This window comes from Gouania willdenowi, chromosome 17, assembly GCF_900634775.1.
Source record: "Gouania willdenowi chromosome 17, fGouWil2.1, whole genome shotgun sequence".
In the NCBI taxonomy this organism is placed as follows: Eukaryota; Metazoa; Chordata; class Actinopteri; order Blenniiformes; family Gobiesocidae; genus Gouania; species Gouania willdenowi.
In genome coordinates this window covers 970,183-995,306 of record NC_041060.1, presented here as the reverse complement: position 1 = coordinate 995,306, position 25,124 = coordinate 970,183, and the positions used below count along the sequence as shown (strand labels likewise).

At 37.1% G+C, this 25,124-nt stretch overlaps 1 protein-coding gene across 1 annotated transcript in view; it reads right to left on the bottom strand.

Annotated features, from left to right (window-relative positions):
* The window catches only part of LOC114478848 (receptor-type tyrosine-protein phosphatase S-like), a 123,924-nt gene that overhangs the window by 5,901 nt on the left and 92,899 nt on the right, over positions 1–25,124 (bottom strand). Inside the window, 17 exon segments of the mRNA XM_028472137.1 lie at positions 344–522; positions 2,346–2,631; positions 4,159–4,313; positions 4,987–5,106; positions 6,755–6,930; positions 8,496–8,619; positions 8,881–8,978; positions 13,477–13,589; positions 15,594–15,605; positions 17,874–18,031; positions 19,483–19,701; positions 19,843–19,930; positions 21,376–21,595; positions 21,598–21,631; positions 22,443–22,537; positions 23,299–23,958; positions 24,156–24,273. Coding sequence (XP_028327938.1) covers positions 344–522; positions 2,346–2,631; positions 4,159–4,313; positions 4,987–5,106; positions 6,755–6,930; positions 8,496–8,619; positions 8,881–8,978; positions 13,477–13,589; positions 15,594–15,605; positions 17,874–18,031; positions 19,483–19,701; positions 19,843–19,930; positions 21,376–21,595; positions 21,598–21,631; positions 22,443–22,537; positions 23,299–23,958; positions 24,156–24,273 — 2,855 coding nt within the window.

The following is a 25,124-nucleotide window of genomic DNA, read 5'->3' as shown; positions in this document are numbered from 1 at the left end:
ACATACATAGGCGGAGTTTGAGATTCTTTCATCTGAAAAGCATGTTACTCAAAAAAAAAAAAGTAAAGAAGAAGAAAGTGGGTTGAGCTCCAGGCATGATGAGGACCAGTCAAAACGTGTTTTGCACGACTCTGAGTCTGAGTCATCAGAATGTGTTTGGCGTTTGCCCTCCTTCCAGGGGTCGATGTAAATGCCACACAGTGGGACAAATAGAAGAAAACGTGTACGGCACAAATGACAGAACTGACAGGAAGTGACAGGTGGTTTAAAGCCCATCCGATGCATTCACTCACACAGTCATCATCAGAAGACAACGGGTCAGGTCGCATTAGCGCTCTCGTACCTGTATCCATCTATGTAGCTGGAGTTGATGTAATCAGAGCCCTCCAGGCCCCGGATAGGCTGGAGGCACACGCGGGTGGTTTCGTAAGGCATTATGTTGACCAGTCGGTTCTTGAATTTGTTGCAAGGCAGGTTGGCTGTGACGAACCGGGACGTGTGGGCTTTGGTGTTAGCCAGGCGCTAACGAGAGAGGAGAATGCACATGTAGCACAGCAACGTTAATGATTAAAATCATGCAAAGCTAAGTCGGTCGTAGGCTGGAGTTTATTCTCGTCAATTACAAACCAATTGTTTTACAGTTAATTTTTTAAATGAGTTTATTTGATGTTAACATCACATTTACATTAGTTACCCAGATGTATTGTTTTAAGTGCTAATTTACAACATCTGTCTACAGGAGGCTTTTAATAAGGTTAAAAATAACAAAAATAATAAGAAAGTCAGCAGGCAATATGCACTATACAATAAAAGAAAAGCAATATTTCGATTATTAACAATTATTGATTAGATTTTCGATTATTGATCTTCCATTTAACACCAGTCAGCATCTGAAATATTTGACTTTTTTTTTAAGTAACACCTCACAGCACTTTTAATATTTTATAATCTAATTAAAATATCTAAATTAGGATGACTCGTCTGATTTTAAAAATAGAAACAATTAAGAATAGAGTCATAATCGCCAATAATTAACTTGCGATTGTCTATCGTAACCTACCTTAGTAGGTTGAAATCCCTCATAGGTTTCTGTACCTGTGCTTTGCTAATTGATTTAACTATTTATAGTTGTTTTGCTAAAAAAATAGCTATTTACGATAGATTGTTGTTGAACAGAAAAATGGTAAAATGGCAGTGATATTTACAGTATGTCAATGACGCCACATAAATAACTATTATTACTACTATTTAGTTGTTTTATTTTTTTATTTTTTATTTAAAGAATAACTAAACCTTTTTCTGCTGAAAACAAATGTATTTGGTATAAAGTATTGTGTTGGAAAGATGCTCGTCATATTTAGTTGTAAAAATGTAAGAGTGACTGCCCTCTACTGGTTCAAACCAGGCTATTACAATGACATTTTGTTATTGGCTGAGAATAGTGGTTTGTGACATTTAGGTGGCTTCTGACATCACAAACCAGCCCTGTTGGCTCCGCCCCTTCTATAAAAACTAGCACCTGTTGACTGCAATGTTTGGTGAGTAGGTTGGATTGAGAGAATTGTGAATAGAGCGCTATAGTGAAAAATGAGAAGCTAGTTAGCATAGCATAGCATAGCATAGCATAGCATAGCATAGCATAGCATAGCATAGCATAGCATAGCATAGCATAGCATGTTTTTTGGAGATTTTATAGTATAGACTGGGCGTGTCTAGCCCCGCCCATTTTCTTGACATAATTGTCCAACCCTTCCAAGTTTTCAATAACCAAGAGATCGAATAAGATAAATCCTGGCTTGATGGCGTGATTAATCGACCATCATCATATTAGTTTAGATCACATATGTCAAAGCCAAGGCCCGAGGGCCAAATCCGGCCCTTTAGAGCATTTGATTCGACCCCCAGTTGAAAGTAAAAATGAATTATTGTGTAAATGACCAAATAATTCATTTGTAGATGTCAGTCCCTCTAATGACACAAACTATCACATGATGGCAGTTACATTTAATCTTAAATTGTTGGAAGAACTCTAAAATCTTTCCAAAATCTTGCAATTTCCTTCAAATTATTGACCCAGATTAAATTTAAAAAATTGGTACAAAATTGAAGAAATTTAAAGAAAAATCTGTAACTTATTGCTTGAATATGTAGGTTCCTTACATACTTTCTATATCAATTATAGGCCTGAGTGCAAACAAAGGTACATTATGTTGAAATTGCTGGTTTTTTCGTGTAAAATCTGCAGCCCATTTGAGATTAAACTGGTCCGTATTTGGCTCCTGTACTAAAATAAGTTCAACACACTGGTTTAGATGTTCCATAAAACCAAAGTCCTTCTCTCTTACCTTGAACTCCAGCTCCATGCCGGTGACATGTTCTCCTGTCTCTATCTTAGACAGCTTCTGCATGTAGGAGTAAAGACTTCTGGCGGCCACCTCGGTGTTGCCGCAGGCCACAGCCTCCAGTAGGGCCTCGTGGATGAAGCTGTACTGGTCCTCCGTCTGCACCATGTAGTTCCTCTGCGAGCGCATCAGCGTCACGTGGCCGTAGATGTCCACCGTGTGCTCGTGTCGAATGCGCTCCAGCATGGCATCGATGACTATGAAGCAGCCGGTACGACCCACGCCGGCACTAATAATTCAGTAAGAAATATGAGTTAAAGATACATTTCAGGAGGAATATACAAAGTTATCCATTCTGATCTTAATTTTGGTTCTTTAAAGCTGCTGCCGGCGACAATACCAAACTTTTTTTTTAAAACTGTCAAAGTGAGTTCCCAACACATTTCTGATATTAAAGGTGAAAATTTGTGCCAAAACAATTGCGGATGTTGATTTTGTGGTTTTCTACGAAAACACGCTAATACAACCGAAATGCAATCAGAATCAGAAATACTTTAATTATGCCGGGGGAAAATTATTTTCTAACAGAGGCTCAAGAAATATTACAGATTACAAGAAACACTGATCAAAGAAAAAGAAAACGTACGTAATTAAGTAAAACTACACAAAAAATTGGGTGTCCACTATCAAACAAAAGTGAAGTAGACAGGTCCAATCTAGTTAAAACACGTTAAAGTTGGAAAATAAGGAAAAAAAGGAGGAGCGACTGTAACAGGCAGCATGTGCGATAGCCAATAATGTCTTTGACGTTTCACAGGGTGACAACATGTCACGGGAAACGCCATAAACAAACCAGAACAAAAATGGCATCTCGTGAATCACTGTCTTCCTCGTCTGGCAAAGAAATCTCTCAAACATCAGAAATGTAACTTTGAACATCGCAGCCTAACCTTGTATCGTAGCATTTCCGTGATAACGAGAGGCATTTCATTTAAAAAACTAATAGATTTTACATCCTCTGTGTTTGGCCATTCCTGGCCAAATCTGTCATGAAACTTTCACGCTTTAGCGCCATCTTTGCATTCTTCTACGGGATTCCCAATCCCACAATGCAATGTGCGACACTATTAACCTGTGTGTCTGTGTACGGGGTTGATGTTTTACTTATTTTGATCTTTGTAAAAGCACATTGAGCTGCATTTTATTGTATGAAAAGCAATTTTTATAAATAAAGATTGATTTGATTGATTTGTTTTGATATTCTGAAGTTCAAGTCACATGACCGTTTGTCAACAAAGCCAAACACAATCTTTCGAGCGGCAATTTTAACCTCCAACATTTGTTTGTGAGTAAATTCTGCCGTTTTGCGGAAGAAATATTTTGGATTTATTCATCTGTGAAGCTTAAAGTATGGCTACGTTCACACTGCAGGTCCTAATGCTCAATTTGAAAAAATATATTTTTTGTGCGCTCATAAATATCACACATTAATAAATGCTTATATCAGTTTGGAGTATGAACGGAATGCGACCCCGGTTTCCCCACTCCCCCACTGTTCCTTCTGGGATGAAGGATTATGACATTATCGCATTTTGATGATGTAAAGGTCGGATAGAATGCGATCTGGCCATTCAGACAGGCAAAAATAATGGTAAATATACGTCATTATGTGTGTAAAAAGAGTGATGGGATCATCTTCAAAATATAACAAAATCTGTTTCTTCTTGAGTAATCACTGCATTCTGTATCCTATTATTTCTAAGTCAATCTATCCACACAAACAGTACATTTGGTTTAATTATGGCGTACTACTCACCTGCAGTGAGCAATGATGGGTCCAGCATCAGGCGGGTTGCAAGCTTTGACCCTGCGGAGGAAGTTGAGGAAGGGGGTGGGATACTCCGGCACGCCGTGATCGGGCCAGGCGGTGAACTGGAACTGACGCACCTCTCTCCGCTCGCTGCTTCCACTCTGAGACGAGGAGCAGGCAGTAAAAACACGTTTCATTATTTAGAGTCACTGGAGTAATAGCAGCTTCACTCTTGTTGCATCACTGAACCATCTGAAGAATCCACAATCCTTCAGATGGAAGCAGTGACTGCATTCCATCCATTTAAAACAATCTTCAGCTTAATGGATATTCTCAAGTTTTTAAAATCTGTAACTTCTCTGATAGAGAAAGAAAAAGAAATGCAAAGGAAAGAGGATTGAAATCTTAAGCATCACTCTTGCCGTTCGATGCTTCCTCTAACTTTCCTTTTTTTTTTTTTTTTTTTACAACATATCAATAGAAATTCAAAGCTGGCTCTTCACGGAGAAGTTACGGTTGGCCTAGATTCTGTGTTTGAAAGTAGGCCACAGAGACAAGTCCGTCTGGCAGTTCTAGATTAGCCCAGCACAATAAGAAACTCCTCAGCCTCCGACTGATCACATCTTAGCGTCTACAAAGGAAAGCCTGGAGTGAACACTTGATGAAACCTCAGACAAATCTAAGATCCTTTGTTCCCACATGCACATGCATAATGTCACTTATTATTCCTGTTCCTACTTGCAAACTGTAAACCTAAGAGATACTGTAGAAGTTATTTCAGGCTAATGTGTATTTAAATTAAGCGTGAATGAGAAAAAGGAGTGAAAATATTACCTTATGCAGCGAGAATGTGCGAACACAGAAAGTAGCCAACTCCATGGTGTCCAGTAACGTGACCTGGATCATCCCGTATGTGTCTGTGCCACGACTGGGCCAGTACTGGTCACACTTAATCTAGGAGTAAAAGAACGAACACAAGCCCATCGTTACTACTCGTGATGTACTCAAGAACGCACCATCCGAGACCAAGACTTGCCCGAGAACAGAATACACCGAGACCAAGACCGTGTTCGAAGTCATACTAACATACTACTCGTACTAAGTTTGACGACAAAATGAGTATGTCGTGCGTTCACATTAGATAGTATGAAAAAGTATGTATTAGTCTATTATTATTATTATTATCTTGTTATTTTATTTAGTTTGCACATATTAGTCTAACTACTCTTATATTTATATTTATACTTCTTTTTTTATTTATTTTTCTTTATTCTAGTTGATTGTTATTATTTAATGTTACACTATCTGAGAGAGCACAGGTCACCAGGACAAATTCCTCGTGTGTATTCATACACTCTTGGTCAATAAAGTTGATTCTGATTCTGATGAAAAGATTGAGTATGCGAGAAACATGTATATTATATCGGGACATTTTTTAAGTATGCACGGTGGGCACACTAGTCATATTCAACCGTCCCATGATGCATTGCGAGCGGAACGTAAAATCGTCCTGGGACTGGCATTAGCGTAAAAATCAAATATCCTGTTTTCAAAATAAAAGCATCTCTTCTTGTCTTCCATTAGTTTTTTAACGCTTTTGTAAATAGGGCTGTTGTTTTGAAGTTACCTGAAAGTTTTGTCAGTAATAAACTGCAGGCAATATGGAATCTTCGGAATCACCAAAATGTCGGAATGAAATGTGTATAAGCAAGTTTTATGGATGAAATGAGCACATGTTGATTTTCTACTTGGTCACTTTCTCATTTAAAATGCTTTCAGAACTTTCAACGTAGACATTTAGCCTCAGTGTGCTTCCAGTTTTTGTCGTCGTAGGTTCCAAATGCATCTTGGGAAACTTGGACGTATACTTCAGTGGGTACTCTCATCATCCTAATCATACTTATAATATATAGTAAACAGTATATACTCATTGAGTTTGTAGTGTTTGTAGGGAGTCAGGATCGAGTCAAGACAAAGAAAAAACCATTAAATTACATTGTAAAAACCATGACCAGGTTTATCAGTTAGAGCATTTTCTCTTTAATTTAATTAGTACATTTGACAGACAATAGGAAGTCGTCTGAAACCAAAACTGTCTGTTGCAACCTTTGACAATAAACCCTGTGTCCACGTTTGAGCATTTCCGTCTCTGCTTATAAAGCACAACATGCAGAGAAATCTCAAATCTTGACAAATTTGTTCTAACTAAATTATTGCAAAAACCACATAATTTTCCAGGTGATTGAGGCCTAAAGGAAATGTTCGGAGGTATTTCTGACGAGAGAAAACATGGACTCATGCCAGTTTTTGCAGGTGTCGGACACATTAGGCACTGGAAAAGATTTCTAATCAGTGAGCGAACACTAAATATTCTAAGTCAAATTACAACATTAATTAATCAGGAACAGTTCCAGGTGCTTCTTCTTTCTTATTATCACATTAATGAAGTTTCAGAATAGCAGATCAGTTCTTGATCAAAAATCCAGAGTCTGGCCAAGACAAGACCAAGTAAAACTAATCTAGATTCAAAACAAGACCATCAAAAAGTGGTTTAGATGACTAGTAACTACTTCTGAGGACAGCAGTGATTGCCGGTACCTACCCTTGACTTCTCCTCTAGCCGGGTCATCATGACGACAGAGGCGGCCCGCTGCTCCCAAACCATCCTCCAGAAGTCCCCGAATGTTTCTGCCAGCGGCCCCTGTGTGGCAATGTAAGCATTCTGCTTCCTGTAGCCATCAATGTAGTTGGCATTAATGTAGTCGCTCCCCAGAATACCTGCAGAAGAGACACTGTAAGTCAACTGAACCCTTCCCAAGTAACTCAATGAATTAACTCTGCTGTATCACATCAAATGATCCGAGATCAAATAAAAAAAGGGGTTTGTTTTTGGCAGCAACATTGGCCTCTAAACGACTCAAACACAACAGTAACAACCAAACAAGCCCGTGTCGTCGTGGATTCATGAGCTGCAGATCAAACCCGTTGGTGGAGGACAGCTAGCTTCACATGAATGCACTCCTTCAGTCTCAGCTCGATGCACACAGACCCCGCAGTGGCTACATTTCCCCCTCATTAGAAACACCTCAACATTCTCGGTTACACTTTGAAGTTTTATACATAATAAAGGCAGACATCACGCTGTCATTATTATGACCTGATACCTGTCATTAGCATAAATAAGGTGTCACGAAGGCCGTCATTAAGTGTCGTTCACTAAATTATGACACCTTTGGAGCTATGTTGGCATTTTTTAGATTAGTTCACATGTGTCAAACTCAAGGCCCAGGGGGCAAATCCGGCCCTTCAGAGCATCTGATTCGTTCAGCTGGAGAAGGTGAAAATGATGAAACATGAATCATTCTCTAAATTACCAAATAATTCAGTTGTAAATTGTTGTTGAAAGAACTCCTGCAATTTTTCTCAAATTATTTCACAAAATCTCCCCAAATAAATTAAAAATTGGTCAAAAAAATAAATAAATCAAAGGACATTTAAGTATTTGTCACTTATTGCTTAGATAATGTTGATGTCTTCCATACTTTGTCTAATTTATAACTGGAAGCGCAAACTTGGGCACATTAATGTAGAAATTGATTGTTTTCTTGCCTAAAACCTGCCGCCCACTTGTGATCTTACTGCTCCATGTTTGGCCCTTGAACTAAAAAGCATTTGAACCCCCTGGGTTAGGTAGAGGGTTAGGGTAACGAAGGCTTAGGGTTAGGACGGGTGGACTGGCATACTGGGCATACCGGTTCGCTACGTTTTTTTTTCGAAGAGCGAGTGGAGGCAGATATTCTAAATATCTGCCCAAAAATGGTCCAAAAGTGGCAAAAACGTTGCAAGAAAAGAGTGACGACTGATTAAAATGCGCCAAAAGTAGTCAAGAGTGGCCAGAAAATGGGCAAATAAAGAAAAACCAGGTGGTATGTACAGTAATCTTAAATTAGCAAAATGTGAACAAATGAAGAAGGGCAAAAATGTGGAACAAAAAGAGGTCAAATGTAGGGAAAAGGAAATAAGTGGTATTTATTGATATTTATAGCTTATTTAGATGAAAAGTGGCCAAAATAATTCAAGAAAGGGCAAAAATTGGACAAAGGAAATAAATAAAATGGGGTTAAAGTTTTCCCCTTTTATGGTTTTCTGGGGGAATAATAATGAGAATCAAGACAAACAAAGCCACATGTTGGGCACCACTGACCTAATAACAGATTCTACACGGTGTCTGATACTGTAGTGATACTGTAGTAACACTGTAGTGATAATGACAACATAATATCAGCCTTTATGCATAAAACTACAGATAAAGTTCTACCATATTCTCTTGATCTCATTGTTACCTTCAATGGGGGCCAGGATGACTCTGGTGTGGTCGTACGCTATGACGTTAGCGTAGCGGTTCTTGGGCTTGTTAACTTCCAGGTTGGAGTGTTCCCAGGTGAACTGCTGACTGGGGTCGATTGACTGGAAAGAGTCGAGCAATCGTGTACATTATAGCATATTTAGCGGCGTGCTTTTGAGGATAATGGAAACAGAGTGCTTAGAGATGTAGATGAATTACAGCGACGGAAACACTGCTGAATAAATTATGACAATACAGTCTGTGCACAGATAAACAAGAGCGTTCACTTTTATGAAGTTGAAAGCTTAACAGACTAAACATCACCAAGGAATCAGGATGTTATCTGTGTATTTAATGTGCGATGATAAAGTCATTTTGCTCACCTCGTACTCCTGAGAGAGTCTCAGGTTGTCGTTGGCTTTCAGCAGCTCGATGTGTTCAGCCAGCTCGCTGATGGGGATGGGAGGGTGGCTCATCATTCCTACCATTACAATAAAGGTTCACTGAGTCAGCCAGGTCATCATCAGTCACATGCAAATGCAAATGTGACTAATTACACCATCAGACAACATCACGTATGATTAAAAGAACGCACGGAGACGGAACATTTCCAATTGATCCGTATGCGAGAGGACAAAGGCGAGGCGAGTCTGGGTTGTTTATAAATTGTTTTTCTTTGATAAATTGCTTTCTACCGTGATCACAGACTGAGGCAGCGGCTTGGAGGAAAACAAACGCAGGCAGAAGAACGCTAATTAGGAAGCGCGAGACACGCTCTTACACGAAGGAAGCAACCTATGCCTCCTACTGACGTTGCCCGTCACAGCGAGAGTGAGGAAGGATCCGCCGGAGCGACGAATTCTCCATTCAGGAGGCGAACATTTGCAATGATAAATCAAAGTAACACAACAATCAGAACAATCCATAATAACACGGGAGTGAAGATGTATAGTCAGTGTTTGTTGAATTACAATCACAATGATGGAGTGTAAAAACTAGTGCTGTTAAAGTAAACGCGTTCATTTACTCAATTAAATTCAAATATGAAGTTGTTAAGAAAAAATTATGCAATTAAAACAGTTTTTTTTTGGAGTGTGCAGCCGAATACCGTGCGATGATGGGAGACGAAATATTAGATGGAAACTTTCACTTTAAAAAGTTGCTTAACGGCTCATCAGAGAAAACTAAAGTCGTTTGTTCCGTGACGTATCATCTCAGAGCAAAACACCTGACTGACATACGTCTACAGGGCTCGCGAGCATCCGGCACGGCGCCAGGATTCTTCCTCTCCCGGTGCTAAGGGGGCGTGGGATTGATATGTGGAATTTTTTATTTAAATACTATTACATTTATAAGGAGTTTGTCATTTTTTATTCAATAAAAGAAGCTATGCAACACAGAATGTTAGCGATAAAAGGAGTTTTAACTGAATTTGGTCAAAGAATATTTAACAAATTAGTTACGCACAATAAAAGTGGCCACAAGGCAATGGCAACAAAAAAAACAATGAGCAAATTGACCTATTCAACACCTGAAAGTCATTCTTTCGCCTGCCAATAATCAGACAATAATTCTAAAATGCAAAACATCAGCGAAGAACTAACTCACCCTAGTTGTTTTATAGAACACATCGTCACAACAACAAACACTTTTTTCTCTATAACTTGGCCACAAATTGAGATCCAGTGCTCAGACTGGTACCATTGAACAACATTTACTTTCAATGTGTGACCTTGACCCTCCCTCAAGGTCGTATTTAAGGTCAAGGTCAGTCTTCTGTTTTTCTTGCAATATTACTTTCAATTTAAATAGTAAAAAAAAAACTTGTCAACAAATCCAGATACAGGTTGTCATTTTTGCCAATTTTTAAAATTTTCGATTGCCAAATACGTATTTGCCTTGCGAAAATACAGGTCTTGCCTAGTTGTATTTTAATATTATGTAAATATTGAATAATTATCAAATAACTAATAGCGTAAGTATTAAAATCGATTTATTTACAATTATAACTCCCCAACACATTAGATTGCAAAGAGCTGCCCGAGGTAGAAAGAAGTAGCTTGTGAGTCGGAAAAGTGTGTTAGCCCCGCCCCTTTTATAGAAACTAGCACATGTTGACTCTGCAATCTGTGGCGAGTAGGTTAGAACAGTGGATAGAGAGCTTTAGTGAGTATTGAGTCGCTAGTTAGCGTAGCATAGATTGTTGGCGATCTACCGCTCGATCGCAGAGGTATTTTGTGTCGATCGCGCTTGTGATCACAAGCGCAAGACTTCAGAAATGAATGAGAACGACACAGTCACGTTTTCCAGGAATGAAACCGAACAATTTAGTTTCTGACCTCAACAGGAGGGGGCGCTAGCGCACAAATCTGTTCAGAAATGGAAAGGCTACATTTTTGTATATTTTACGAACTATATTTTCAAAATGTTTTTCTAGATTGTATTTACGTTTTTAAAACATATTTTCAATCTAACTCAGTTTTTCATTATTATTGTATTTTAATATTATGCAAATAATGAATAATTATTGAATAATGTTAATACTATTATACTTTCTGTGTATTAATTCTACATTATTTCCATAAATAAACAATATATATTACAAGCTTCAGTCTTATGTAGAAAAATGCAATTAATCACAATTAATTACAGAAAATTATGGATTAATTAGTTGTTTTTTTAATATTTGACAGCCCGAGTAAAAACATTTAAAACCCCAAAACAGCTTCTTTTTTTTAAAAAATAATAATTTAATAATAATAAATAATAATAATTAAATTATTTACAATTATAACTCCCCCACCACAGTAGATCGCAAAGAGCTAATTATTGTAGAAGTCGCTCGCAAGTCAAAAAAGTGTGTTTTAGAGGATAGACTGGGCGTGTCTTAAATGCTCCAGGAGCCCCGCCCACAATCAAGACTTTTTTTTTTTCATTTCCAGCCTCGACGCACGTCAGCAAAAACCTCAAGGTTTAGTTAATCTTTCAGCCATTTGTAGAGCGAAAATGATGTTTTTAGATTCTCTTTCTCTGCCCACACATGGAATTATGACAAGGTCTTCCTGTCACGACCAAATCGACCTTGGTTCACATCCCCGTGTTTTGTTGGAAACAAGTTTTTTTTTCTGCAGCAGCGAAAAGCACATTTGTCTGAAAAGAAGGAAAAGTGGGCGAGGAGGGAAGCTTCACAGCAGCTACTGAGGAGGAAAATAAGCTTTTGATGAAAGAAAAGAGCTGAAAACCTTCATTTTAGGAGAATAAAAGATGACGAACCTTCATTTACTGATTAAAAAATAAAAATACTCTGTTTGAATTGACCCTTTATGGCAGACATGGGCAAATGGTGGGCCGGGGGCCTCATGTCTAACTGTCTAACTTTGCGTGTCCCCTAAAACAAACACAAAATGACAAAAAAAAGAAAGAAAATAAAAGACAAAAAAACAGCAAAAGTACACTTAATAATAACAAAAATACACATAATAATAACAACAAAAATGACTCAAAAAACACACAAAACAACAATAAAAAATATGTATAAATGTACACAAAACCACACAAAAAACAAAGATTACCAATATAATCGTTCAGATTGGTCACTATTTTAATTAAAATAGGATGAAATTAAAAAAATGATTTAAATTAAATGTAATTAAATATGATGTTAAGATATGATCCCCACAGTGGGGACATTTGGTTTGTACGACAGCAGAAGAAAACAAATCTTCTGCTTGTTGTTGTTTTTGTTGCTCGTGAAATTAAATTAAAAAAATAAAAGAAAAAAAAGAGGAAGGGGAAAAGGAGTCGCACACTATGAAAATAAATAAGTGGAACATAAATAACATGGCTGCGTATATATGTACAATATAAATATAAATAATTATATGCCTAAACGATGACATGAATGCTGATAATGTGGCCCACGCTTTGATAAAAGTTGCCCATCTCTGCTTTATGGCCTGGCAGATATTATTTAAGTATATAAGTCATTTTTAATCTCTAATTGTGAAAATAACTCAGTTTTTCTAAAATTCTGCAGTTTCTCACAAACAATCCAACAAAATTCCTCTAAATTGCACAAAACATTTTCTGCAAAGATCCTGCTGGGACTGATAATCTGTCATTTATTGCCTGGATATTGTTGGTGCCTTACATACTGTACATGCTGTATTTATCATTTATAGGTGGAAGTGTAAACTAGGGCACGATAATATTAAAATTCTAACATTTTTTTTCCAATTGTATGAAAGAGGGTTAGGATCACCGGAAAAAAACCCCAAAAAATTATTATTATTAATGTTGTGATAAAAAAAATGAAAAGAAAAACAATCAGAATTCTGACTTTAATCTCAGATTCTGACTCAGAAGAAAAAGCATCCTATGTATGAATGCAGCCTTTATGGTTTTATTAAACTATAATATTACTGTTCTGCTGTTCAGTGGAAGAAGAAGTGAAACGTCTGAGTCGTTAGATCTCTACCTCAGTAGGGGGTGCAGAACGGAAAAATCCATGTATTTACTTGAAAGTGGGGTTTGAGCTGGGAACGCTGGTGAGAACAAAGCAAAGGAAAAATCCTTTACAAATGATCACTGTTAACCCACAACACACCCTTTCTGATCTTTGGTTTCTCTCTTGTTTTGGGGCATCTATCCACGGCTTGGCATGTGGGATGTGGGCGTACGGAGATGATGGGATTCTGTCACACTGTTGTGACTCACAAATGACTAAGCATGCACTGTATTACCTGGGCAGGGGCCATTTGGATCTGAAATAACCACCGTGAGCTGCCAGGTACAGGCTGGTCGGCGTTCACAGAACTTACACAATCTCGTCTGCATAATTTTCACCGAGGATAAAATTAGCCGCATGAATATTTCATCTCCCGACGACGAGCCAACGAAAGTAGATTTTTTTTTTACATCATGCAGACACAAAGTGTGTTATTTGGGTGCTGTGTGAGTAGGTATACGTAGTTTGATACCAGGAGTCTGGAAGTTAATGCGTCTCATCTCCACGGGGTCCGTAGGGTGGTGGGCCATCATCTCAGCGTTGCTCAGAAGACTTTTGGTTCCAGGTTCAGAGTCTTTGCGTTTACTGTTCACACACACACACACACACACACACACACAAAAGCAGAGGTGTAAAGACTACTCAAGGACAAAAATAGAGCTTTCTCTGTTGCTCCGCCCTCTGGAGCTCCTTCCTAAAACACATCCATAACTACACTGACTCTTATTTTTAACATCACTTCAGCTTTTAACATTTAACATCCATTTTCTTTTTTCTGATTTATATTTCTGTGTCTTAGAGTTTCTACAAAAGCGCCTCAAAATAAAATGTCTTATTATATTATTATGATTACAAGTAAGTCACACATTTATTGTTGGTCATAAATCTTTCCTTACATACAGTAAACATCTCATGTATAAACTTAAAAAGGAAGACACCAAATCTTTCACAAATGGAACTAAATTTATTATCAATAAAGGCGTCTGTATAAAATAAATGGTTTGTCAAAATGTACAATTCTATAATTATTATAAAATAAAACCAATGCATTAAATATAGCTACATTTATGAACGTTTTGTGTCTGTTTTGGTGCGGTGCGTTATGTTTAATTTCTGAGTTTCTGAGAAACGTGTCCATGTCCCGCCCTAAACCACTCCACTTCCTCCCCCTGCCTCTGCCAATCTACCAGAAGCCACGCCTCTACTTTTGTGCATGCGCATCGGGTCGCATTGATATAGGTTTATGGGTCATTATTATTATTTTGATAATGGACGTTTCTGAGGTAAGAGCCAAAATCATATTTATCTGTTTGCTTCCGTGCACAGTTTACACACGCACATTCACTTTGATTGACAGTTTCCGCTACAGGAAGTCGAAGCCCATTGGCTGGACGATCACCGCTTTTTACATTTGTATAGGGGTCTATAGGAGGAAGGCGGGGCTTATATACATTAATATATATGAATGACCATAGAAAAATAATAGTTTGGTATTTTTTTGGCATTTCAAAACAATGATACATAAACATAGATTTTTCAGAAAATCTGGATATCAGCTTTAATAATTTTAAAACAAAAAAATAATATTTTACTCAGTAACGGTTGGGTGTAGTTTTCGGACTATAAGGCGCACCGGATTATACTGTAAGGCGCACTATCAATGAATGGGTCTGCTGGGTCTATTTTCATACATAAGGCGCACCGGACTATAAGGTGCACAGGTTTGTTATTATTATTATTATTATTATTATTATTATTATTATTATTAAGACGCATTAAGCAAAATAAAAATCAGATAAGTCAAACTTTATTCAACTCATTAACAATAACTCTCAACATTCTTCAGGTTTAATACAGAACAATACACTCACTTTTTCAGTTCAGTATGTTGAAGCACAGTAGTTAATATCATACATAAGGCTCACCTGATTATAAGGCGCACTGTCGATTTTTGAGAAAATTAAAGGATTTTAAGTTCGCCTTATAGTCCGAAAAATACGGTAACTAATTACTTATTTTACAACGTACTTAAGTACAAGTAAAATGAGTGATTTAGAAATATAATATATAAATTGCAGTATTTTGGAAAAATGTTGAGTTCTTTCAACAGTTTGCGATTAAAATTGTGTGCCATAATGTGATATATGCCAATATTGGTGAGTTTCATGTGAATTATTTGGTAATTTACACATTGATTAATGCTTCATTTGTCATTTTTATTTTTTCCTACGGGCCAAATTAGATGCTACAAAGTGCACGATTTGGCCCCGGGCCTTGAGTTTGACACGTTTCTTAGGTTATCTTTGGTACATACTGTATATATATGTCTTTTTTTTTAATAAGTTCTGTTGTGTTTTACTGATTACTAATTTGATAAAGGCTTTAAATCAATTTTCTGCCATTTCCTGCACCGTTTATCCATCTTTTATGTGATAATGTGTATTATTCTGTAATTGTGCAAAATAAATAATAATTATCTCGGCTACCCCGTGTGAGCAAACAGCGTGAACAGATCCTCGTACAGTGTTTGCTATCATGTAAAAGCGGGTTAAAATAAACTGAAGGACTTTGACATGATTTTAATCTTACCTGTCAGGTTTGCTGCTTTCAGTCAAACACGAGCAGCGTGAAGGAATAATTAGGAGAAGGAGGAAAAAAAAGGGGGGGAAGGAAACGGGTAGATTGTCAGAGGCAAAAAATTAAAAATCAATATTTTTCATTGTTATTCAAAAAGCTTGCAGCAGATATTGTTAGACTGAGCAGTGAAATAAACAACGTAAAGTCAGTGTCGGACAAAAGAAAAGAAAGACTGTTGAATAGATTTCATGGTGAAATGCACAGAGTTTGATTTTAGTTCCAGCTGCGAATATTTCTAAGACTGATCATAATTGTGGTCCAAAAATTAAAAACAAAAACAGCATGAGGCTATATACTGTATAGAACAGCAACTTAATGTGGAGCATAAATCTTTAGAGGCCATAACTTTCTGTTATATAATAATAATATAATATTTCTGTTTCCTGTGTGATTAACAGAGAATTAGCGAGAAATACACAGACTTTATGTAGAGAACAGATGTTCACATCCTCCTCTTCATCACTGCACGGACACTAAGAGCTGCATAAATAACATTTCATTTCTAGATTTTAAAATGTAATGTAATAATAACTGCAGTTTCAACAATAAAAATAGATTCTTTTTTAGGAAGGACATCTATATTTATTGATCAGCCAGTCGTTATTCACTGGTTTTTCACTTCCGATACGATACTGATATTGAATACATACTTTTATTGCATATTTGGTTGAGTAGCGTGTTAGAAAAAAGACTTGATCAAGGATCAATAAGAAGAAGAAAAACATGATGGAGTGATATTAACAAACAAATAAATAAACAAATAAAGACTGAAAAACAACATATTTTGAAAGTGAAAAAAAAAAAAAAACACTCAATATACTTAAACATAAGAATATTCTACGAATGAATAAAAAATAAAAATAAATACATAATTAAAACACCCTAAAAAACCTAATTATGTATTGGAGTGATTTTATCAATGATTTTAGGTGCAGAACAGTCTTTACCTATAATTATTTATCAGAAAATAAGGAGGGTTTTTAAGCCGACGACTGAATAATTTATTTTTAAATTAAAAAAACGTGTGATTATTTCATAACTTTAGAAAAAATTATAGATTAACACATTGTATATAGTACGTGTCAAACTCAAAGTTCAGGGCCCAAATCCAGGCCTTCAGAGCATCCGATTCGGCCCGCAGGAGAACATGAATGTTTAAATTTGTTTAAATTACCAATTTACAAATTGTAAATGGAAAAGTCTCTAAATTTGTAAATGATTTGGTAGTTGTTGAAAGAACTGTACATTTTTCCGAAATCCTTCATTTTTTCCTCAAATTATTCCACAAAATCTCCACAAATTAAATAAAAATTGGTAAAAAAAAATCAAAGGACATGTAAGTATCTGTCAATTATTGCTTTGATATTGTTGATGCCTTCCATACTTTGTTTAATTTATAACTGGAAGTGCAAACTTGTGCACATTAATGTTAAAATTGTTTGTTTTCCAACCTAAAACCTGCATTGAATTTATTGGCCTTTGGACTAAAAGAAGAACAAACTGGTTCATATTAAATAGATAGATGACATCATTATTAATTACCAAACTTAACACTTCTACAAAATGTGTAAAAGCAGAAAGAATCAGGATTTAATCCCACTCTCTGTTACCCTGGCTCTATTTTAATGCAGCCTCCAAAGTAAATGTACAAAATGACAGAAAAAATACACAAAACAAGAGCAAGAATACATTAAAAAAATACAAATAATTATAACATTGCAGGAAAATACAGTTAAAGACAAGATAAAAACACACAAAACTACTACAAAAATGAACAAAACAACAAAAATAATACACAAATATACTCAGAAAAATATACAAAAGTACAGAAAATGACAACAAAAGTACACAAAAAGACAAGAAATACACAAAAAATTACTCAAAGCAAACCCACAGTACTAACAAACGAGCAAAACAGCAACAGAAATACACAAAAAATTACTGCACACATACAAAATGACTCAAAAGACCTATATTTTACAGGAAAATACACAAAAGGAGTGCAGAAATGTACAAAATACCTCATGAGCAAGACAACAACAAACATACACAGAATGACAGAAAAACACACAACATCTTTCCTGTATTAATGCTCAGATCACTCATTATTCTAATGCTGACATGAATGTTGATCATGTGACCCTCTGATCAAACACACACATGTTTGTGGCCCTGATGTGATAATAGTTGCGTACCTCTGTTTTAAAGTTTCAGTTAGTTATTTCCACTCACTTTTTGTAAAGAAGGATAGCAATAACGATACAGATGATGAAAACCACTGCCAGGACGGGGCCGACCACCCATATCAAACCATCACCTGCATCAAAAGGTTGTGGGTCTGAATCTGGAGCGATCACTGGGTCAGTGTACGGGCTGGCCACGTACATCCTCTGTGAAGAAACACACGATGACATCACTACTGAGGCAGAAAATTCACCTGTAGTATTTGTGTTTTCACTGAATCTCATAAAACTCAGCTAACATGCGTTAATGACCAAAGCTGCAGTTGACAGATTTTATATATGCATATGTTTCATTATTACTATTTAAAATGTGTCAAAATCCAAGGCCCGGGGGCAGAATCCGGCCATTTAGAGTATCCATTTGGGCCCGAAAGAGAAAGTAAAAATGAGAGCGAAAACATGAATCATAGTGTATTTTATTAAATAAATCAGTCGTAGATATCTCAACCCCTCTAAATTCACAATATTAATGAAACTCAACAATATCTGCAGGGGCTCGCATTCATTTTTAATCTAAAATTTTGAAAAGAATCCTCACATTTTTCTAAAATTCTGCAATTTCTCACCAACAATCCATCAAAATTTTTTTTGAAAGTTACACTAAAATTAGTCATAAATCAAGGAATTTTGACAAAGATCTAACAGGGAGTGATAATCTGTCATTTATTGCTTAAATATTAAATTGTCTGTGCCTTACATACTGTATATATTATTTATTGCTCACATACAATCTGTGGCACACTTGTAGTCACTGGAAGAAAGTCCAATATTTTGACTTTAAAGTAAAAATTCTGACATTTTTTCTCAGAATTCTGACTTTAATAACATAATTATGACTTTTTTCCCCCTTGAATTCAGATTTTAATCTGAGATTTATGACATTTATTCTCAGAAATTATGAATGACTTTAATAACTAATGACTTTTTATTCCTCAGAATTCTGAGACTAAATTCATATTTCAGAGAATAAAGTCATAATTCTGACTTTAAACTAATAATTCTGACATTATTCAGTCAGAATTCTGACTTTAATAATTCTGAGGAATAAAAAGTCAAAATTATGTTATTAAAATCATATTTCTGAGATTAAATTCATAATTCTGAAAATAAAGTCATAATTCTCTGATTAAAATCTGAATTCTAGGGAAAAAAAGTCATAATTCTGACTTTAAACTAATAATTCTGATTTTAAACTAATAATTCAGACTTTAATCTCAAGTTTTTCTCAGAACATTAATAATAATGAAAAAATATAGAATTTTTTTCCAGTGGTCCTAATCTACTGCCGTACTTAAATTTCTTATTGAACTTTTGTCGTATTCGACACTTTATGTAACTTGTAAAATAATTTGAAATGTATTTCAAAACATCTGATATACAGACCCACAGTATGGTGGTCACATGGTCTGTTCCAGTTTAAATGTGTATAAAAGAAGGCGTTGTGTGTTTATTAGCAGTTTCCATGTGTGACTGATGGGAATGTGCTCGTCTGTGCAGCGAGAGGAAACACTCATTACAAAGTACATGGAGCGCCTGTGGGACAACAACACGGGCAGCTTGGAATGAGCTCACGGTCAGAAAACGATTGGCTTTCATACCCCAGTGGTGGAGTTGAGCTCTGTCAGGATGAAGAAGATGTACTCCTGGCCCGGCTCCAGAGCTCGGTTTTCAAAGCCACCGTAGTCCAGCTGATCCCCCAGGGTGAAAAACGCCGGCAGGGTGGCAGGTGTGAACCGGGCGGTGATGTAGGCGCGTCGGAGGTCCACCTGCTTCTGCTGTCGTGAGTTCCGCTGCCTCTGACTAATGTCCTTTAACAACTACCAGCACCGGGCGTGGAAGAGAGAGAGCACGCCATGAATCATTTAACCATCTATGAATGGACTTCATTGAATGAAAACAGTAGAGGATGGATTAGAGACTATAACGTGATTAAAGAGTTAAATTATGAGTGCTCTTACCTCCTCTAGGTCCATTTCATCTGGGCTCTTAGGGTGTCTGATGACGCCGTGGGCTCTCCGCAGGGGAACCACAACAACATAAACATTCCTGTGGACGCAGAACCAAGAGCACTCAGACAGCGCCGAACATCCTCTATGTCAGATATGAACCGTCATCTGGATCAGTGAGTGTGATCATGGTTCCATGATTATTCACACTTTAAAGCAGACACTGATGTGGCCCCCAGACGAGACTCAGAAATCACACATGACAGAAAAATATATGAAAGATCTGCAAAAAATGTTGTGAACAAATGCACAAAATGACTCAAAACAAGACAGAAAACATTAGAAATGGCAGAAAAATACAAAAACGGACTTATATAAAGAAAAAACTAATTGGCTGTAAATACAAAGTAAAAACAAAAAAACACAAGACAATAACTAAACATGACAGAAGAATACCAAAAATGCATACAAAATGACAACAAAAACACAAATTGTAATTTAGATACACAAAAAAACATCCAGAACAATAAAAATGCACAAATCGACAGAAAATAATGTATATAAAACCCTGTGTTAACTAACCAACTAAATGCAGACATCAACGTTGATTATGTGGCCCTTGAATCAGACATCACATTTTTGTGGCCCCACTGTGATAACAGTTGCCCATTTCTGTTTTAATGGATTATAAGAAAAGTACATCCCTATTAATAACCATACTGTAGGTCCCAATGTATGGGCACCATCATTTTTTAAAAATATTGCGATAAAACGCACAATCTTAGTCCGATCTGAATGAAATTTGGTGGAGTATTTAAGAAGCCAACCCAACAGAACTGAGTCAATTTTCATAAAGATCAGTCAATTACAAACCGAGGTATGAATTCATGATTTGATTTTTTTATTTGACCAATGATGAGTTTGGGTTTTTTGGATTTAATTATTTATTTATTCAATTTTTTTAATTTATTCAATAATGGAATCTTCTGTGATTGACGGTTTAAATTTAGTCCAAACCCGTTAAATTCTTTTGACATAATCCTGAAAACAGAAACAAACAAATTGACACCAGTTAAACAACAATTAATCACATTTTAATCATGCTACGATTAAATTAACCCCAAGGTCTGCAATATTTACACTTAAAATACTTGCTGTGTAATTTTGAATAATGTATTTATTCCATTAGCCTTTGGTACATTTTTAATTCTTGGATTAATTTTTTTCAATAATTTTCTTTTATTTTTGTATAATTCTTATTTAAAGCTTCATTTTGTGCTGTAAATTGTACACATATTGTTTGTTTACTTACACATGATAAATAATTGTGATTACGTGACTATCATGTTGGCCATAATCGTGCAGCCATAAAAAACTAAACTGACTCGAATAATTGTCATATATTTTACTAAAGAGGGGGTGAAGTACAGGAGAGAAACGGACTGTTGAGAAAATGTAAAAAAGTTCAGGTAACAGGTTAAACATTCTAACCATCTGTAATCCATAGACCATGTACAGTTACAAAGTTGAATAATTCATCCTTACTGACCGGGGTGCGAGTTTCTATAGCGAAGAGGCAGGATCAGTGTGACGGTGGTTTCCGTTTCACGGGTGTGGTCTATCTCGGGCCGGCGTATGGTGATGGGTGGCGAGGTCTTGGCCAGTGATGCGAGGGCGGAGGCCGCCCATGTTCCCTCGGGGGCGGTGATTTTAAAGTCGTAGCTGGTGTCTGGCTGAAGGTTTGTGATGATGGCTTTTCTTTGTGAGCATCCACCTCCATCTTCTGTCGGTTATACTCCACCTGGAGCGAGGAAGAGCCAAATAATACCTGATATGTCATTATAGAACTCTCTCATGGTCAGTTCTGGCCCTACGCTGGCCAGATACCATCGTACACTGACAGCGTTCACCAAGGCCTCTGCCTGAGGAGACTCCATTATGTTAGGACTACCGCTATCCAGACATGTAAAGAGTACTGATAGAACCTTCTCAAGTAGAAGTACTGTTACGTGACTTATTTTGGTAGTAAATCGGTTCCCTCACATACAGTAAACGTCTCATGTATAAACTTAAAAGGAAGAAAACCAAATCTACCAGAATTGGAATTTCATTTATTTTCCACAAAGGCGTCTGTTTAAAATAAAAGGTTTGTCGAAATATACAATTATTTTTTAAATACAATGAACACCAATGAATTCAATTCATATTATTTGTGAGTTTTCTTTTGACACGGTGCTTTCGGTTTATATATATATATATATACTGTATAAATATATAAAAGCTACTCACTTACAGTAATGTGAGTACTTGTAATCCATTACTTCCATAATCCATTACTTAAAAAAAAAGAATATACTAACGTTTGGGCGTAGAAGTGCAACGAGTTACTTTACTTTTTTTGAAACGTACTTAAGTACAAGTAAATTTACTGATTTAGAAATGTACTCAAAAAAGTACAAGTACCGATAAAAGCAACTCAATTACAGTTACGTGAGTAATCAGTGACTTTCACATCTGACCAGCAACCCTAAAGCTGGACTCCGTCTCATTCATAAAACCACAATAACATAATGAGAAGATGAAAACATGCAGCAGAAGAATGGATAACGTACAGTGAAGCTGTAGGGGTTACTGGTCTCTGGAAACTCCCAGGACAGTAAGACGCTGGTCTTAGTGGCGAGATTGACAGAAAAGTTCCTTGGAACGTCTAGAAAGCAAACAAACAAGAAAAAAACTGGTTAATGCTAAAGTTTCTTTATATTTCATTGAGATCGGAAATCTGCTTTCACCAGCGAAACCTGTAATTATAGAAATCAGGTTTACGTGTTAGTGAGGAGGACTATAGATGTTAGAAGGATGGCCAGGTGATGAGGTGAGTGGATGGTACGAGTATTTCACACAGAAAAAAAGACAGATCAGAAGCAGCAGGATTTGTGACATGCTACGTTGTCAGAGTGTACAGTTTGTGTTTGTTCAACTCACAATCCAGCATATCAGCAGACGCTTTGAAAAGAGTGTCAGTGAAGGTCTATCAGATAAAAATACTTACCTTCAGATATGGCGCCAAATGCCACTTATTTTTATCTGTTTTTTTTCCCCAAACATCAAATCAGACTTTACCTTACACTTACCTTCTCTACTCAACACTGTACTTCTCGATCCCTGCATTGGCTTTCCATGAAGCTTTGTGATAAGCAGTGCTCCATTAACATTCAGCCTGATTCCACTGGTGGTGGTGGGGGAGGGGAGGGGAGGGGGGGTGATGAAGTGAGTGAGTGGAGGAGATTTTTGGGTTCCTCGGGACTCATCGTCTCTGTGGTGCACTGGTGGAAGGCAGACCTGTAAGAACTGGTCCAGACTTCATTCACTTTAGTGTTTTGAAGTGATTCCCACAATAGAGATGTGAGCGAGGTGATGAAGTCGAACCAGTGCTTAGAAGCTGAAAGATGCGTCCTTGGCCAGCCCTACCTGTTTCAAAGGCCAAGGTGAAGTGCACCAGAGGTGGGCTGAAGGGCCCTGGCCCCGCCTTGTTGTGGGCCCTGATTAGCACCTCGTACGCTGTGCTGTGATTGAGGCCATGGATGGTGTAGCTGCGTTCACTCACGGGCAGCGAGACCAGCCAAGGAGGAGCTGTGGGGGCCGGTAGGGAGGAGCCTGGGTCACTGGAGGGTTTGGGGCCCGAGGCTTCTTTGTAAGCCAAAGTGTATTCTGTGATGGCATCATTTTGTTGTTCTGGCGAGAGGTGATGCCAGGACAACTGCAGCGAGCAGCACGTTGCATTAATAGGATCTGATATCTTTGGGTATCCAGAAGGTGGAAACAGGGGGATGGTGATTTCCTGCTGCACTACATCTCCGTAGCCAGCGCGACTTTTTGCAGAAAGAACAAAGACGTAGGTGGAGCCTGAAAACAGGTTCCTGACGGTAAAGTTTTTCTCACGATTTGTGAAATTCAAACCGACGTTTAGAGAAGAATTCTTCAAGCCAAATTGCAAGCGGTAGCCTTGGATTTCCACTGGAGCCTCCTGGCTTTTAGAGACGGACTCCAAGCAATTAAGAGGAGGGGCCCAACGCACCACCACGGACGGTCCCGATTCTGGTCTCAACCACAGCGAAGGAGGGCCGGGCACTGCAAACAACAGAAGAAAAAAAAAAAAAACTCAAGAGCATGGACATTAAAACACATATCATTTGAAACTCTTGGAAATGTAGAATTGATCTGTATGTGTATTTACCGCTGTCTCTATGAGCAGCTCACTGTAAGATCAATTCATGGATATGTTACTATATCCAGTGCACTGAACTGTATACTTGACTTGTGCTTACCGATCCCACGGGTCTGCACCAGTTTGGCTTTGCTATGAGCTCCGTCCCCTTTGGTAGTGTACGCCGCCAAGGTTATCGAGTACAAAGTGTCTGCTTTCAGGTCGCCTAAAATCATCTCCTGTAGGAGAGAAGGAAGAATAGTGGTGATGATCCTTTTTAAACAATTAAAAATCACTAGATAAACAACACGATCTCACAGTGATTGTGAAACGTTAATCGATCTATTGTTTTGTGCGCGCCAACATGATTTACTCGTTTCGTTCGTGCTGCTTGAAACGAATTTCAAACTCATGTATTTCGACTGGAAGTCAATTTGTACAACCATGAACAATCTTTTTTTGTTTTTTCAGGTCATTATTCTACTGTGCAAAGACATGGTTTGATTTAAATTCATTTCTGTACCTTTATCTACTAAATGATTAAGGTTTGGGAAATACATTTCAATTGAAACACATTAGTTTGAAATTCAATCTAAACAGCATTAAAAAAAAATAGGAAATCGTGTTGGCACGTATGAAAAAATAAACACGTTAAATTACGTGACAGTTTCACGATCCCCCATAAGACTGGTTGAAATGAGAATAACTATGATGTTAAACTCCAATTACTTTAACCCTTCTATTATCCTTGGGGTCAATATGTTTATCGTTCAAAAAATAATAGTTGACTTTTATTTTTTTGCTTTATATTTCATGATGTACAATTGATTAAGCATAAAATTATTATGATATTATTTTTTTTCATTGTGTTGAAGACATTGCATGCATTGGTGTTCCTCTGGGGTCAATTTGATCCCAAACTGTTTTTGCTGTGGAAAACTATCCCATGTATGACCTTATGACCCCATTGACCTGATGGTGGTGCTGCAAGTAAGGTCAAAGGTCATATCATCACCACAACCAATAGGGTTCATACTCTAGTGGTCATTAATGTTGTCAGGAAATTTGAGAACATTTGCATGAAAACTAT